Source organism: Telopea speciosissima, chromosome 5 (genome assembly GCF_018873765.1).
Source record: "Telopea speciosissima isolate NSW1024214 ecotype Mountain lineage chromosome 5, Tspe_v1, whole genome shotgun sequence".
Taxonomy (NCBI): Eukaryota; Viridiplantae; Streptophyta; class Magnoliopsida; order Proteales; family Proteaceae; genus Telopea; species Telopea speciosissima.
This window is the reverse complement of record NC_057920.1, coordinates 12,589,950-12,607,994: the sequence shown is the minus strand read 5'-3', so window position 1 is coordinate 12,607,994 and position 18,045 is coordinate 12,589,950. Positions and strand designations below refer to the sequence as shown.

Below are 18,045 nucleotides of genomic sequence, written 5' to 3'. Positions count from 1 at the left end.
CCCTCCAAGGTGAAAAGATTCGTGGTGAATTGAGACTATGATTGGACTCTTGAAAATAATTCTCCCCTCTCTATTTTTGAAAGTTCAAAATATTATTTTTAAACATTGGAAAGATCTTCGGACGTTGATGATCAAGATCCAACTGATTACTATGACAACCGAACATGAAAGGATACTACCGCACAAGTAATAGATAGAGTCAAGTTTGGATCTTCTAATCCATTATACTTACACTAGTCCCATCAAGTGGGACATGATTGAAGAAATTCTCTCTTCTCCATTGGTTAAAGAAATAGGTCCAAATAGAAATCTCAACAAAAAAACAGATTCTAATGAATATAAATGGCCAGGATAAAAAATTCTTGCTTGGTTACATTGACATTAATGTTAGAACCTTTGTATAATAGTATAAAGAGAGTTTTCTTCCACCCATAGAAATCAGTTCACTACCATCATAGGGTTCACAAACCCCTTTAGGGTTTTAACATATTCCCTCCCTTTCCAATGGAATCTTAGTCACCGTGGGTGAAGAAAAATTTGGTTAAAGTGATATTTTAGATAACAAAAAATTACCCTCAAATTTCAAATATAGTGTTTTGTCCCGTATGGAAAGATTTTTTGTCACTTGTGTGCCACGAAGGACGGTGACAATGGGTTCACCAAATTTTATCATTTAACAAAAATGGCCACGAGATGAATGGAAGAGTGCGTGGGTAGGGTAGGTAGGCATCACTATCAGGTACGTACGTAGAGACTTTCACAGCTAAGCCAAAGCGTGCTTTTAGATAAGTAAATGTCTTCAGTCATCACTAACTATTGCCCATGGGGAGTGGTGGAATCCGTAGCCCATTAACCACGTGATTCGTGTGAGAGTTGAGCAATAACGCAGCATGGGAAATGAATCTGACGATGCAGTGAACATGAAGAAGTTGCAATTTGCTAACATGAAGAAATTTTCAAAAAAGGTTCAAACCTGATGTGAAACTTTGTCCCTGACAAGTTGATCAATTTGAGCTCAAAGCCTGAGACTGGATCATGAATGGCCAGGTTCTTATTGCCTTGGACCAGCCACTTGCCAAATGGCTATGCAGTGGGACATGAAGAAATTACAATTTGCTAACACATGAAGAAAATTTTCAAAAAAAGGTTCGAACCTGATGTGAGACCTTGTCCCTGTCACAAGTGATCAATTTGACCTCAAAGCCTGAGAATGGATCAGGAATGGCCAGGTTGTTCTTGCCTTGGACCAGCCACTTGCCAAATGGCAAACACTCTCTCTCACTGTCAAGCATCAAAATACCTTCCACTTGTAATCCAAATTGACCCACATATTAGATGGATATTATCCTCTAAATGTGTTCATGATTCGTCTTGCCTTGTTAATTATATTTCAAGCATCAAGTACATTCATTCTGGAACTTGACAAAACTGAGAAATATAAAAAAAGGGAACTGATCAGATTCAGGATTTATCTGGGTTCAAGAAAGAATTTTAACAATGAGACCTAGTACATTCATTTCGGTGTGTATAGAATCAGAAATAAATTTAGAGCTTGGTTAATGAGCAGGCTTGCAACTCTAATTCTTCTTGAGCTGCAAAAAAATTGGGAAACTCATCAAACATGCCTTCAGAGTTCCCCATCGGATTCCTCATCATCAACATACTCCAAGGGGTGAGAATCACTGTATAAAACAAGTACAAAAACTTTGACCATTAGCAAGAAGATAAAGGTGCTTTATTTTTTGGCATTAAACAAAAACCACTCTCTTAAAAGTGTGTATCATACAAAATCATCTCTAACCACAAGCAGTAAAGTGGCTAAGGTAATAAAAATCAAGCTAATTGTTTCAACAGCACTGAAGTTGTAAAAAGAATATGGAGGCAGTCCAAATGAACTGCATTGAAGGAAGAATGAAATTAACTAATAGGAATTTGGGTCAATTTCAAAAGGTAGATGATTGGACAGCAAATCAGTGAGATGAAGGCCTGAAAATGTTGGCAAGTATTGTTCAAACAAAATTCAGCCACACCACACACTTATGAATTCTCAACTGTCATCAAGTATTTCATAGATTAACTTCAAATTTTCAATAATTACCTCACAATGCAGTGCTTGCTGAGGTCTTGACATAAAACCTTGCTTACTTCTCCTGTTCTAACAAATCCTTTCTTTATCAACTCGGCAAACTGCGTACACCACAGGACAATCATTAGTCAATAATAATAAAAAATGCCAGGGAACATAGACTATTTCGGCAATATGGCAGTATTGGTTGGAGCTGGGATTTGATGGAGATGTCCATGTCATCATCTAGTCATGAGTTAATTTTCAATCAATTTTAAATCCAATCCAACATCTCCACTTGTCAGAACTATGCTTTAGAATTTTTTGGAAAACTTAAATTCTGTCTATAGAACAGAGGCCACTGAAAACATGTGGGTTTGCCTCAAACATGGTAGGACATACAATTGAGATGGGAAACTAAATTTGACGTGGCCTATCCATAGAATTCCCAATCAAACACCACCTATCCACGGTTAGAAATGACCTAATTCTCGACCCAGAAGGCAGAAATATGTGATGGTCTGGGGAATGCCCTTCTAGACTCAGTCTAGGTTCCGTCTTTCCTTAAAATATTAGGTATATTTGATGAGTATAAAAACAGATCTGACCACTAGAAAATCAAATTTTCCCATCCCCACTCCCTAGTGTGCAAATAGAAACGAACTTAGCAATCTTAGATTATTATTTTGGAGGGGGCAGGTGTTGTCAGCAGTAATGCTAGGATTGACCAAATAAATTAAATTATTAAAAGGAATAAAAATGAACTCACCTCATCTTCTGTTTCTTCAAGTAACCTGTTCCATTGAGCATACAAAGTCAGAAAAGGTGAAATCATAATCTCTAAGAAGCTTTAATCTTATTCTACATAATATGACGGCTATGAAAAAGGTAATGTCAGAAATGGTCACAAAATGGCCCCAGTGCTGGTCCTAGCACAAGAAGTGACTTTTCATACAGCATACGGATGCCAATCCAAATGGCTGGATAAATACAGTACACCATAGATGGACAAATGTCAAATTAGTTGGCCAACTCAATCAGGTGGCCCACCATGTTTTATACTTTTCCCCTCTTTTTTTCAACCATCAAACTGTTTTGAAAAACAAGTCTTCTTAACCATTTTTTAAGCTCTATTGTGCCCTATGGTAAGCTCCATTCGACCTGAGATTCAACATATGATTGAGGATGGGTCCTCTGTACCATACTTGGGTACTAGGTGAGCTGCCATGTGGCAGTTCTTGGCTCCCCATTGTTTTGGGTCTAGCATACAGGCTGCTGTGTTACCAAATAGTTGCCCTTCTGCATAACATGAGCAATCAAAAGAAATGCACAATACACCCGACGAAAGTTTGCAGTATAGTTAAATTGACCTCTAATTTAACTTTTCTTGTAATTTCTCACAACAAATATTGTTGATTTTAGAATAGGTGGTTTTCTTTGTAATATAAAAAATTATAAAATAAGGATGTTGAATTGCATTGTCGTAGGGGTGTCAATGGTCGGTGGCGGGCTGCCTAAACCCGACCCGACCTAGAGGCCTTAACCCGACGACCCGCCGACCGTCAAGAAACTGTTGCGGTCGGTCGTTGTCTTGATTTATGGCACGCACGTGTCTCATTAGAACATGTTTTGTAACATAGGATCTCAACATGGGACAACTAATAAATATGTTGAAAAAATGGCGTGTGTATAAACTCTCTCTCTACGATTTATAAGCTGTGTCCCCTCAATAGGCCTCGGGAAGCTTATAGGGGCTACAACTAAATAACAATCATGTCGTGACTCTTTTTATGGTCGATCAAAATAGTAGATGATCTACTCTTTTTATGGGTTCCCACTTCATGATGATGACAAAGCTAGTAGTTATCTTCTGTACAATTCTCTTCTTTTTTTTTGTCAAGAAAATACTTATATTAAGTATATAATATATATATATATGTAATATTATATACCTATAATTAATACTGAGGTCGGGTCGGGCCGGGCCGGCTAGGCCGAGGATCTAAACCACGACCCGACCCGACCCGCCAGGGTCGACTATAACTAAACCCAAACCCGCCCTCGGGGTCAAAAATCAGGGTCGGGCCCGGGCCGGGCTCGGGCGGGTTCGGGCGGGTTCGGGCCAGCCGGGCTTTATTGACACCCCTAATTGTCAGCCATGAGAATTTGATCCAGGCAAGTAAATTCAGTCACACTCAGATTTAAAAGATGTACTTCTATAAAGAAAAATTTATAAATTAATTTTTCTACGAAAAATTGAGTTTAACTCTAGAGTAATCTCTCCCGTAACAGAATACCACATCTTGGTTGAATTGTGATTGGTTCAGCCCGCATCACAGAAAACACCTATTAGGCACAATGAATTATAGTAAGATCTACAAAAACTAGGAATTTGTCGATCATAACCATATACAGGTTAAAATTGCCTTACTTCTTACCTTCCACAGTAAGAGGATATGTCTTTTGCATAAGCTCGGGCTTCTTGCTTGTCTATCACCACAAGAGAAAAGAATAAACAAAATTTTAAGTGAATCCTAGTAAATGTTAGCATTTTCAAATTTTAAACGAATTCTATTAAATGCTAGCCTTAACATAACCATACACTCACACAGATGAGAATACAGATCATATACTTATGGAATAGAAACTTTAGCAGAACTCTAAAAATTCAAGAATCAACAAAAACATCACTTCAGGTTTATATGTTAAAAAAATTTTGCAGGAACATTTAAATGGGAAATAAGTTCCTGATTCTAAGTTTAAACACCTATAGATTACTTGGATATGTACCAATTGGTGGGGGGAGATGGGATAAACCCTTTTAACAGGAACTCAAGCAAACCCTAAAACAGAATTTAGGTGAACGACAACATCAAAGTCAACCTTATCTGATAAAGATCAGATTCTGACTACTGTTCATAAACTGTTAGAATAGATAAACCCCAAAATACTGCAATGTTCTACCGGTCAGAATTGAGTCAACAGTCAAAACAGTAATAAATTTCCAAATTTGAGTGATTTATCACAGCAGCAGATCAACAGATCTGATCTGGCTAAAACCTTGGTCAAAGGTCACTTCCAGGAGGTTCTTCAATTCCCCAAAATATGGACAGCATCCAAGGGACAGGTTCCCTTATATTGCTGATGCCGACTTCAGCCAAATAAAACCCAAAACAGGGCTGCCTGATGCAGTTAAATCACCTAAATAGGCTTATTTTATTAGAAATAAGCCTTGGGTTGGATTATATAGGTGTTAGACCTTTAGTCCAATGAATTTTCTTTGTAATGGGCCACTTTAATGGACCTCTAATATGGGTAGAGCTAAGCATACGTTATTAGTTAGTCAAGATGTCTTTATTTTTAGGTTGTTTTAAGTCAGTTCCACCCATGGCATCCCACTAATGGATCAGACTATCACAGTCCAAGGCATCACACCCAAGGCTTCTCACCCCAAACCACTGAATTGCACAGCTACATTGAATAAACTTCAACTTTATTAATCTTCAATCAATCATTATTTTGGCCAATGGCCCTTACCAGTGTTTTTTTTTTTTTTAATATATGAATTCCTCACCAGTGTTTTATATACACTGAAATTAAAATCTTAATCTAACTAGGAAAAAGTTAATTCTATTGGTATTCTATTGGCTATACAACTGAAATAGGAATTAAAATTAACTAAAACTAAGCCTAACAAGTCTCCACGGAATTGATAATTAAACTCCAATTTGATCTCCAAGCTAGCTGGCCATGGGGCCCATAAGATATGCAGGTTGATCTCCTCATAATGTGCTGACTCGATGATCATAGTGGGAAGAACTCGATGGCCATGAATAGACCCACAATTATGGGCTAAATACATGCTGCTCGATGGGATTAAGTAAACCCATAAGATGGGCCACATATTGGCCTGCTATACAGCTCATTCGATATACCACTGCTACATCATTTAGGCTTTGGCAAAGCTCAGGCATTTTCTAGCATAATCTCTGGGATTTTCTCTCCAAGAGAATGCCAAATCATTATTGTGCTCTACGGTTGTTCCTCATAAGATGATTCTCTAGCTCAAGGGGAGTATTATCAGCATAACTTTCTAGGATGCAAATGAGTGACAAAACAGGAACAGCATGACCTGTGGCAGGCATTAGCTAGTAAGGCTAAAAGCACATACACGGGAAAAAACATACCAATGGTCAGGTTGTTCCAATCATCCACTTTGATCCATTCTCGTCTAGTGGAATCTAACTGCATATTCGAAGCACAACATATCAGCAGCCTGGAAATGTGAACATTCTAACCACAGGTGCCATGTGAATGTACTCAGACCATTTGTAGCATACAGCTGTTAACCAGACAAACATCAGCCACCAAAGAAGATGAACTTCCATGCATGTTTGAAAGTAATTCAAACCATTTATTGTAATATACTGTGATGCACATTTCTGAACATAGATACAGGAACTGATCTGGAAAACATTGAGGAGTTATAATGCAGGAGCATGATCAACATTATTGGATGTGGTTTGATCTTTTATTTTAGGCCTGTTTTGATAGTATATGGCTATGGGCTTTTGTTTTAAGTGTTTTTATTTGTACTGGGCCCAATTATAGGGCCCAAATTATAGGTCCAAAGAGGAACACGAAATTAGCATCTTAATTAGGTAGTTAGTATTAATACTTTAATAGGGGGCCCATTAGTTATTTAGTTAGGAACTTATTTTATCAGATAGCTGTTAATCAATTTGTGGGGCCACTTGAAGACTTTTAAAGGTTTGCGACCGATGGTTTCCTGATTTTCAGGAACCGTATCCTCCGTCCAAGTTGTGGGAATTTATTTCTTTTTTTATTTATTGTAAGAGAGGACTGATTTAGGACACTCCAAGTCTCTCAACATTAGAGGAGTTATTCCTTTTTCTATTTGGTTTCATTCTATAAGAGTTTGGTCAGTTAGGAACTTTTCCAAAAGTAATCTATGGACGGAGGAAGCTTCCTTGTCTTTTCCTTATTATTTAAATCAAATAGGATACTGCCACATCAGCTCGTCGATTGGTAATTTTAGAGTCCAGTTTTATTTTCTGTTTACGTCTATTTTATAACTTTATAAATACACTGTAAAAGTTCGCACGCCCCCCAAGATTTGAATGGATGGATTAAGTATTAGTTAGATTTTAAAATGTAGTTGTTGCCTTTTCCTTCCCTCTCCTCTCTCTTCCCCACGTTTCCTTCCCTCCTTTCTCTTATCCCTGCTGCCCCACCAGACTTGGAATGTAGAAGATCCTAACATGAGTGATTCTGCAGATTTGGATGTAAGCCTGTATACTTTAATACTATATCTTTATAAAGATATATAAAGCAGACCATCTCTCGGATCTGCATCAACTTCTCAAAGTCATAGACATGAATACTAATGCAAGTATCCCATCTCATACACTCATAGGATGTTTTTATTCTTTTTGTAGGCTAGTATCTTCTTTTCAGGCCTTAAAACCCACCAAAGTTCCATGAAACTCAGAATATTTACAATAATTTATTATTGTAACAAAATATGCTGCTAAAGATACTTTTAAAATAAAATTAATGTGGTCATTGAGGATATAAGAAAATAACTACAATGTGACAAGAAATGAGAAATTTGTACTCAAGCATCCAAGTAATATCAGCCATTGGCATCAGCACTGGCATTTTATTGTCTCAACTTGAGTAAGCTAAGCAAGTTCAACATCCAGGCATCAGATTTAGCAAAATTATTAATACAAAAATCATCAGCTCTATTAAAAGATGAAAAATTTTGCACCACCGTATTCATACCACTTACTTCATAACAGTAATTTAGGGAAAGGGAAAGAAAAGAAAACTAGGTCACTTAACATGAACCCATATTACATGAATTTCTCCTCAAAAGAATGTCATGAGAGTGAAGTTACCCTTTCCATATTCCAAGGGGGACATATTCCAGTACCAAAAAATTACCTTCTCTAGAGTATAATCTTGCATCTTTTCACAGAGCCCATCCAAAAGTTCAACTATTCTCAGCTCGCTGACTCTATTTGAAATAAATGACCAGAGATAAGTCATTAACACATAGAAAGCAAATAGATCATAATAAAAAGCTCAATTTGGCATGAGATCTTACCAACATTGATTTAACTTCTAAAACTTGATGAAAACAATTCATATACTGTGATAAAAGATGTTCTCTACTAAAAGAGTTGAATAACGCAATAACTTTTTTAAGGAAAATTTATGTCTACCATCCTTGGGGTTTCAAACAATTATGTATACCATCCCTGGAATTTCAAAAATTACTTCCGTACCTTCTGAGTACCAACTCTGTTAGTTTTGAAAGGAAATGACAATTTTGCCCTTACTTATTTTTTAAAGAATTAAATCCACTCCACCCCACCCCTGTTACTGTTCATCTTCCCCACAATTGTAGCAGCCACCACCACCGCCATACCTTCTGCCTCCATGCTGACCGTCCCTAGCCAAGTGCTCTGATTTACAGTCGAAGATGATCACTATAGGGAATGGAGAAACAGGGGTCCCACCTCTGGAGTGAAATTCTCTCAGGTTTTTGGAGAACGAGCGGCTGGGGAGGAAGTTCAGGAAGGTGAGCATCTGACATTTCTATTGTTTCTTTGTGATTTGGCTTATACTGATTCTATGTGGTGATCATACTTTGACATTCAAGCGAAATGGGTTTTCTCTGTTGGATGATTTAAGTGTTTCATGGCTTGTAATTTCTCATTTGGTTTTTCCTTTTTCTTCACTGACGATATTGAAACTGGGCCAGTATCACCTGGGAATTCTAGATTTCATTGAAGCAGTCTTTTAATTTTTCAGACCAGCTTGTTCCCGAAAATAAGAGGGGGAGGGGGAGGGGGGGAAAATGGAAGTTTCTTTCGTTATAGGCTGAACTGAACTGCTTTAAGGATGAGAAATAAATTATGAATATGATGAAAGATAGGGGTTAGGCAACTACTCAATTCACTGAGATGGGTTAAATTGGAGATGTCAAAATGGAAGTGATGTTCCTCCCATCAAGGAGTGGCTGCACAAATCCTGTTCCACCATTATTCTATACTCTCGCCTTATCTGCTGTTAACTCATGAGCATCTTTGTCATCTCTCATCACTTTAAGCCAACTGATTTTTTGGGTTTGATTTATCCTTATCAGCGGGGGTGGGATGGCTGATTTATTTCTGGCGAGTGACACTTGATAGTCCTCAAATCACTATCTCGGAGCTTAAAGCCCTAATCGAGAACCAGTTGAGAGTCCCTGTATCTAATCAAACCGTTTCGATAAACCAGAGCCAAAACCCTAGATGAAATGCTTCGTTTCACAGATATGTCGAATCCATGGACATAGTTGTCTCAATCTTTTTTTTCCCTGCTCAATTGCAGGAAAGGGGATGCGGAAACTGCCAGGAAGAAGAAGAAGAAGAAGGGACGACCCAGGGTTAGTTTTAGGATTAAAAAAAATATTACTACGGTAGAGGTATGTTTGTAAGGGTATTATGGGCATTTAGATTATATTTGGGCAATGACATCATCACTTAACTGCTCTCATCTAACAGTAGGGGTACGTTTGTAAGAATCTTTCAAAATATAGGGGAGGTTTATGAAACAGATGATATTTCAGGGGTGGTAGACATAATTGTTTGAAAACACAGGGGTGGTAAACATAAATTTTCTTTTTTTTAATTATCAAGCATATCCAGGGAGCCACAAAATCTTTAAAAAAAAAATGGGAAAATTACACTGCCACCCCCTGAGGTTTGTACTAAATACAGAGCGACCCCTTGTGTTTCTAAATTATACAGCCACACCCCCCTGAGTGGATGACGTCAAGTATAAAATTTAAATGACAATTTTACCCTTCAATTAATCATATTCTAATTTTTTTATTTTTCTCACATAATGGGACCCACCACTATTTCTTCTTCTTCTTCTTCTTCTTCTTCTTCCTCAACCATCGCCCCACCACCGCTGCAACCTCCGTCTACCATCCTCTACCCTCTTCCAGTAACCCCATAGAAAGGGAAATTCGTGGCCATTTTTCCCTGGAGAAAGCCACCCTCTTGCACGTTTAACCCCTTTATTTTTGCTTCAGTTCTGTTTTACCAGGAAAAAAAAAGGAAGGAAACCCAAATAGTCTTGAATCACAAGGGAGAGTATATGAAAAAGGAGAAACGTTGTGACTTGGGGACCCAAATTTCTGTTGGATTGAACGATGGGGGATACAAAAACTATTAAATCAAGTTAAAACCCCTATATAAATTTTCTATATAATGATCGATAGCCCTCCATAAGAAAGAAAAGAGCATGAAATCATACAGATGATGGAACTCTTATTTTCATGCTTCACCCAGATTCAGCAAATATGGATTTTTAGAAGGGGGGAAAGAGGAAGGAAAGATGATAACAACCAAGTTGAAACTCTGGACCGATTGCAGAGGGGCTAACAAGGAATGAAACCAAAGAAAAAGAAAGTGGGAAAGAAGTTCTAGCTAACCAGGAGAATATTAAAAAGAGAAGAAAAAAAATCCTCAAATGAAGATCGGGAACAACTAATCAAAGAAGCGAGCAAAAAATCATACAAACTTGGAACTGCTCTTGATCGTCAACGGACGAAACTTCTTCCACCACCTCATCAACTGCTTCACCTTCACTCTCCTTCATTTCCTCCCCGGATTCTCCATTCACGACCTGAATACTACCATTGGCATCTTGTCTTGTTTCTTCCCTTTTATGATAAAAAACCTTCTTCTTCTTTTTTTTTTGTGTGTGTGTGTGTGTTAAGCAAAAGAAATTTAGGTACTAAAGGTAGGATAAAACATCATATACTATGGATTTAAAGTTTTTAAAAAACCTGGATGTAGGTGGAGCAAATCGCACATCTATTAAAATGATCACATAGTATGTTTAAACCCCTTTGCTCTGAGCCTTTGGTGGTCTTAGAACATTCCAGCCCAGCTTCTCACGCTTGTGTTGCTTGGAAGGGCCTTTACTGCTACGTGGTGAATATCGATCACCTCCATCACTTACATTTCTCTGAGATTTATTTGGAGGATGTGTTCCATTGTCAACTTCTGGCTGTTTCCTTCTATGATCTACATCAGAATCACTATCGGGTCTACCTACATTTAAGCCTTCTGATCTGATATGCGAGGATTCATTCTCTCTATCAGAACTGATTTGACTGCCAGTACTTGTGGATGACGGTTGTGATTGACAAGGAGTTGCTACTTCTTCATTCAATTTATCGATAAAAGGATTAAAACTTTGAAATGACATCCGACCTTTTAATGCCCCTGGATGGGGACTCCCTTCCATTATGACTATGCATTTCTTGTGGGTGTTAGGCGAGACGAAATTGCCGTGGGGTTTGACCTCATCTTCTTCTTTCTTTTGTTTATCCTCTTTCTGAGCTGCCCTATGCATAAACTTCAAATTTTTCATGGTGCTGGAGAGCTCACGCTTCGCCATTCTTCTTTCTGGGTTTATTCTCAAAGAGAGAGAGAGACAGAACAAAGCAAGGAACCCTCTGGGAAGTCCGAGCGGTTCCTGTCCGGAGTCCGGAGTCAGTACTCCGGAGCTGTACCTGTTCTTCAAAAAGTGAACAAGAGGAAAACCTTGACTTCCTCAATTTTCTTCTTTTCCCCTCCCTCTCTCTATCATTTTCTTGGCCGCGACTTTCTTAAGCTCCAAAGCAACGTCTGCTATAGAGTATTTCTACATCTGAAGGATCAGGATCCAATTCAATCGCCTCCTATGGATCGCAGCAAACACTGATTCATACTTAACACCATGGCCATCGAGTCCATCAAGTTCAGTCAGGTGGTTTACAGAGAGCATCGATAATGGCGTTGGCCGCCGCAAATTCTCCCCTGAACCACGCGATAATGGCGTCTCTTGCGAACATCTCCAACGGCATCTGCGCTGCCTGGATAGGCATCGGCGAAGCCATCAGAGCTTTATCGGCCGATGGTACTGGGCTGGCGGCCATCAGCATCTGAACTGATTTTTGTCTTCTCCTATCCTATTGTACCGTGTGATATCGGAGAAAGTAAGACGAGAAGAGAATAGAAGTCGTTCAAGAGTAGAGAGAAAAAGAGAGAAGAAGAGGAAGAGGAGCAGAGAGAGAGGACTGAGGCAAGTCGTCGGTGATGGCCTCAGCAGATCGCCACAGCAAGAACTTGAGGCAGGTCGTCGGTGATGGACTTGAAGTTGGCCTGCGGTTGATCGCCAGAACCCTAAACCTTGATTCAAGTAGCAGAGGAAGGGGGTGTGAAGTTTGGACTGCTCTATGGGCAAAATGGTAACTTCACACCACATCAAGGGTATATTTGTCATTTTAAGCCATCAATGGCCAACACGTCAGCAACTAACGGGAATACTTTAACGGAGTGGAGCTGTGTAACAAATACCCTAAACTCAGGGGGTCTAAGTGTATATTTTGAAAACACAGGGGGTCGCACTGTATTTAAGGCAAACCTCAGGGGGTGGCAGTGTAATTTTCCCAAAAAAAAATTTGTCAAACTAAAGGTACGAAACTTCTAGTCCTTGACTAATAGGGAACCCTTGAGTAAAGTCAAGGCCAGTCCTTGAGAGTGATCAACTTAGCATGCTCCCTGAGATGGTGAAAGAGAATGGAGAAAGAAGGTCTGCTAGCTGAAGCCCCTTGTCACCAAACTAAAGTGGACGGAAAGCTTGATATCCAAGAAACAAAAATAAAATATAAATCATCTCAGGCAGGAACACACTTTGAGCAAAACACAAGCAGGAATAATGGAATAAAATTGATGTCCAAGAGACACCCAAAGTGACCATTTCAATTATCTTGATACGATCATCTACAAACAGGAGAGGCTGAAGAAAACGTTTCTGATACAATTAGAGCATTATGAATCTGTGGGAGAGATACTTCTGAAGTGCTTTGTGACACATGCACACACACTTACAAAATCAAGGAGAAAATGTTATAAGACAGAGATAACATGAGATGGCCTTTTATGGAATAAACCATACGTAATCAAGAACCTAAACATTCATAGAGTGAGGATGGATGACAATGATGTTCTGTAGGACTAAAAAAAACTAGAAAAGATAGAACTAGTTTCACAACTAATGCTTTTGTGGGAACTAAGGGGCAGCCCCATTAAGTTACAAGATGAAGTACAGTTAAGTGAATGTTTGGTCACATGTAACGAAGAACAAAGACTGCACCAATGAAAAGGATCAAAAAAGTGCAAGTTGAATGCTATAAGATGACAAGAGGAAGGCTAGAAAAGATGTGGATCAAGGTAAAGATCTCATGGCTTATGATTAGTAGAATATGCATAGATTGGGAAGGAGGAAGAAGGTTTGTGTAGCTGAACTGAGTACTTGTAAATTGTAATAGGTTTGGCATGTTTGGCTAAGTCCAAAGTTCAGTTGGATCCAGCAAGATAAAACAATTGGAACATTACCAGGTTGCAAACAAAAAAACATTACAACTTGAATAAATAATAAAAATTATAATAATAATAACTTCCATAATCCATATAGATAGAAACCTAATGGCAGAAATTAAGAAAACGTGTAATGAGACTTGATGTAAGTTCATTGAGCCAGATAGGCTATTGGAGACTTCAAATGGTTGAAACAAATCCGTGGGACAAAAACATGGTATTAAAATAAAAAATTTCTCAGAACCAATCAAATCCAAGAGATGACTGCAGGCTCAACTTCGATCTTTTTTCCTCTCACTCTTTTGCCTTTTTTTTTTAAGTAATAAAAGATTGAAATAATACCTGTAATCAATTAACTTTCCTCTGCGTTGGCCTTTAGAGTCCAAACGATGTCTCATATCTAAATGGTTCCTTGGTTTCTCCTACAAGACGTATGAAACAATGGACCCAGTAAGTACACACAAACACACACAAAAGGTTCCAAAACAGAAAGGATTTCCACTTCTCTGCTGCATTATCACTTTTTTTTTCTTTTTTTTGGGAGGGTGGGGTGGGGATGCATAATATCCATGAGATCTAATGGACAGATATTTATATTTTTACATGTTTATGGAACCCGAGATTTTTTTCCAAGATTCACTATAACTACCCTCGATAGTAAATTTAAGAGGATAATGAGAAAGGGTAAAAATAATTGTATGAAAGACTGATTTCTTTCTAAAAGGAAGGAACTTTTCTTTTCCTCTTTAGAATAGGAAGTTTGTAAGCTAAAGAAATAAAATCTTGCTGCTTGCAGACTTAATGACAAGATTAAAGTGAAATCCCAAAATTGAATTGAACCATTATATGTAAACACTAATTAAAAGAGAGTTTTAGAACAAAATATTCAACAGCGAAAACTTGACAGAAATGGTCAGGATTCAAGAACCAGATCATGGATTACGTAATAAAATATAAGACTTCAAAACACTGTTCAAAAAAGGTAGTGGAACAGATTAGATGGGCTAAAATAAATGCAAACAGCCTTTGCCAAACTAGAATATTTAAAGACCTTCCCCTGCCTAAAGAATCCATAGAATTGTCAAGTGTTAAAATATTTGTTTTTCTCATTTTTGATGAATGAGTAATGCTATTGAAAAAAAAAAATTTAAGAAATAAAAAGTACAATCCACAAGGGCAAAGTACAAACAGCCACCAAGAGTATATAAAGATCAAACAGCCCCCAAGAGTGCAAAAGACAAGATTAATGCTACAAAATCACTAGACCAAACCACCCCCCCCCCCCAAAAAAAAAAATCTTGCTTCCCCTTTTTTCTAATGTATCCACCATATCTTTTTCTAACATCATTTGGCAATCTCAGCCTCCAAGTAGATGTTCAATAAACCTTATAATGTCTGCAGATCTCCATAAATACTCCTCTCCTTTACAAATCCAGTAAATGAAATTTGCTGTATCGCTTTCCACTGTGACGTTTTCAAACCCTTCCTTCACAGTTTACTCAAATCAACATGTAGTGAGATCAGCCTGGTCCTTCATAAGTCACCTTCTCCAACTGGGCCTAATACTCCAACAATCACCCCAAAAGAATATATAATAAAACCCCAAACTCAGGAAGGAACCAAGCTTCACATGGTGTATCCCTTGACTTGTTAATGTTCCTCCAACTTTCAAGAACAATATGTTAAGTGAAGTTGCCAATATCTAAAACTCCTTTTACAAAACAAGAGATCGTCAATATCATTTCCTCTTACATACGGATCACCTCAAATCCAAATTCTCTTTTTTTTTTTGTTTTTTTTGTTTTTTTGGGAGGGGGGGGGGTGGTGGGGTGGGTGGGGGTGTTTGGTTTTTCACAAATTTAATCCCGTGGAGAAAAGGTAAACCTTCATGCATTTCTGGTTACCTCACCCATTGTAGTCAATAAAGTCCACCTTTACAAAGATGTGGATTTCCCAAAAGGAAACCAAAAAACTTAATTCATCTACTCCACTATAAGCAAGATGAAGGAAAGTCAGCACCACAGCTTGGTTTCTAATTAAGGAAGATGCACTTTTGAAGTCATTAGCAACATACCAACAACTACAGGATGTATGACATTTATTCCTGAACATCTACCTATTTGTTTCTTTTAAATTCCACACAAAATAGCATGCAAAGAATACAAATCTTTCCATCCTTTAGAATGGGTTTGAACCCTATTGAGAGATGAGAGACTCAATGACGCTAAGACAATATAAGGGTTGGTTTTAGGATCTTAAGAATAAAGGACTTCAAGAAGCGTGCGCACACATATCTGTGTAATGATAAAGCCAGTTCGAAACCCGCTGGCTATGAAGGTCAATTCCTTTTTCCAGAAGAAACTTAGCAACTAAATTTAGTTAAATCAATTACAGAAACTGGTCAGATTAAGTTACAATGTTTTACATGTGCAATGTGCACCACTATATAGCAATGAGATGGCAACATTAAGGCCCCATCCAACAGTGAGTGTGCCCTAGGATGGCCAGGTCAGCCGAAAATAGAGTTAAAAGGAATTGAAGTACACGGAAATTCTTACTTTTGAAAGTCCAAGCTCCAGCTCCTCCTGCAAATAGTTCAGTAAGGAAATCAGATTCCTAACTTCAATTATGTATAAATTCAAGATTAAGCTTAAAATGTTCAAAAGACTTCGACATTAACTTCCAAAGTGGTCCTTGTACCAAACCTACCCGCTAGAAAAAAAAAAAAAAAAAAAAAAAAAAGAAGGTAGAGAAAATAGGTCCGTCATCAAGAGTGCAAAACCAAGTTTTTCCCTTACAATATGCCACGCAAGGTGCTTTGACAAAGAGCACATTGTGCGAAAGAGAGATTGTAATATTGTGATTAAGAACTTGGAATGAGCTTGAAGCAAGCACATTATTCGTTAAATTTAAAAAAAAAATCAATAAAAGAGAAGTTTTTCGAAGTTCAAACCACATCCCATGTCCTTGCTCCAACTGATCAAGCCCAGAATTACGTTCAGGAGTTAAAAATACGGTCAACTACCCAGTTCAAGCAAAGAGATCTGAAAAATTACTTCATCTTTTCTGTAAGAAACTTAAATACTAAAGGTTGCGAGTTGCGAGAACAATGATAATAAGAAAACAATATTTCGGTTCGAGGACCGGTCAGGTTTATCACAAATTCAGGTAGCACCATCGAATATCAGAGAAATTCTGAGAAAGAAAGAAAAGGAGAGATCCATACCGCAATTGCATTGCAAGCTGAACATTTATCATCGATGCAAGAAACGGAGACAAAAATGGCGAAAATGGTGACGACCCACACCAGAAATTCTGCAGTTTTTCTTTTCTCCATTTCCCTCTTCTGCTTGTATTCCCTGCGGACTCTCTATGTCGTCTGTGTTCTAACAAAAATTTGGCCCGGACATACTTATAGGGCAAAGTAAAAATGTTTCACTCCCACACACAGCAAATCAAATGGAAGGAGAAAGTATCCAGGGGATACTTGCGTAAATACAGTGCATGGATACCTCTTATTACTAAAATACCCTCAAATTCGTCAGAAACTCACAACTGCCATTCAAAGTTTTCTCAAATCCTTTCTCCCATCTACTTGACGTAAATGCCCTCATGGAGCCAATCTAATCAGGTAACGGTTAGTAACACCGACATTGTTATTAAACCAATCCCGTTACCCAAATAATTTTTTGGGCAGAAGATCATTGTCAGGGCTTTGTGGACCCTGCACAAGCACAGGCCAATAAGAGCACGTAGGGGCGATAACATGTAAGGGATTTTTCATTTCATGGGGCAGTGCAGTAATTTCATGCGTTCCTATGTCTAGGTACAGATTCCACGCAACCTAACAGGATCTCTCTCTCTCTCTCTCTCTCTCTCTTTTCATTTCATGGGGCAGTGCAGTAATTTCATGCGTTCCTATGTCTAGGTACAGATTCCACGCAACCTAACAGGATCTCTCTCTCTCTCTCTCTCTCTCTCTCTCTCTCTCTCTCTCTCTCTCTCTCTCTCTCTCTCTCTCTCTCTCTCTCTGGTTTCTTCAACCCTAGTTTTATCTTCTCTTCACAGACCAATGAAGCAAGGGCATTGAACCAAAGGAGTGAGTGAGTGAAGGAGATCATCTATTTGATAATCATACTCATGCAAACTCTGCTAACAAGATTTTTGTAAGGTTTCCGTACATTGTTTGGTAGAAGAAGAATTAGGTTTCGTAGAAAGTACTACATTTATTATGTTCAAGGTAACTCTTCTCCCTTTTCATGTGACGGTTTTTTAATGTCGTGTACCTATATGAGACATGATCATAAAGTTAAAATAATTAGAGAACAAGTTTTATATTTTCGTTGTATTCCCGTTGAACTCTTTCATTACCCTCATATAGGTGAAGATCAATGTTAGATTCTCTCAATCAATCACCTCCACCATTTTTTTTTGTCTATTAGTTCCAGAAAGGAGGTAAAAAAAGGAAAAACTTTCAAGTGAGAGCCTGTCCAATCTATTTGTATGTGCTAAATGAGAAAAAAATAT

General features: G+C 38.1%; 1 protein-coding gene across 2 annotated transcripts; it reads right to left on the bottom strand.

The window, feature by feature from the left end:
• Window positions 1-1,356: 1,356 nt before the first annotated feature.
• On the bottom strand, window positions 1,357-16,897 carry LOC122661595 (protein canopy-1). Of its 2 annotated transcripts, none has more exons than XM_043857046.1 (9): window positions 16,745-16,897; window positions 16,077-16,103; window positions 13,861-13,940; window positions 8,036-8,108; window positions 6,253-6,310; window positions 4,504-4,555; window positions 2,835-2,859; window positions 2,096-2,187; window positions 1,357-1,684 (listed from the first exon to the last, which is right to left on the bottom strand). In XM_043857046.1, coding segments are annotated over exons 1-9 (519 nt in total). In that variant the 5' UTR covers window positions 16,856-16,897; the 3' UTR covers window positions 1,357-1,683. The 2 variants fall into 2 exon arrangements, with proteins under 2 accessions (XP_043712981.1, XP_043712980.1); XM_043857045.1 differs by having other exon boundaries at window positions 1,357-1,682; window positions 2,099-2,187.
• Between the last annotated feature and the right edge of the window lie 1,148 nt (window positions 16,898-18,045).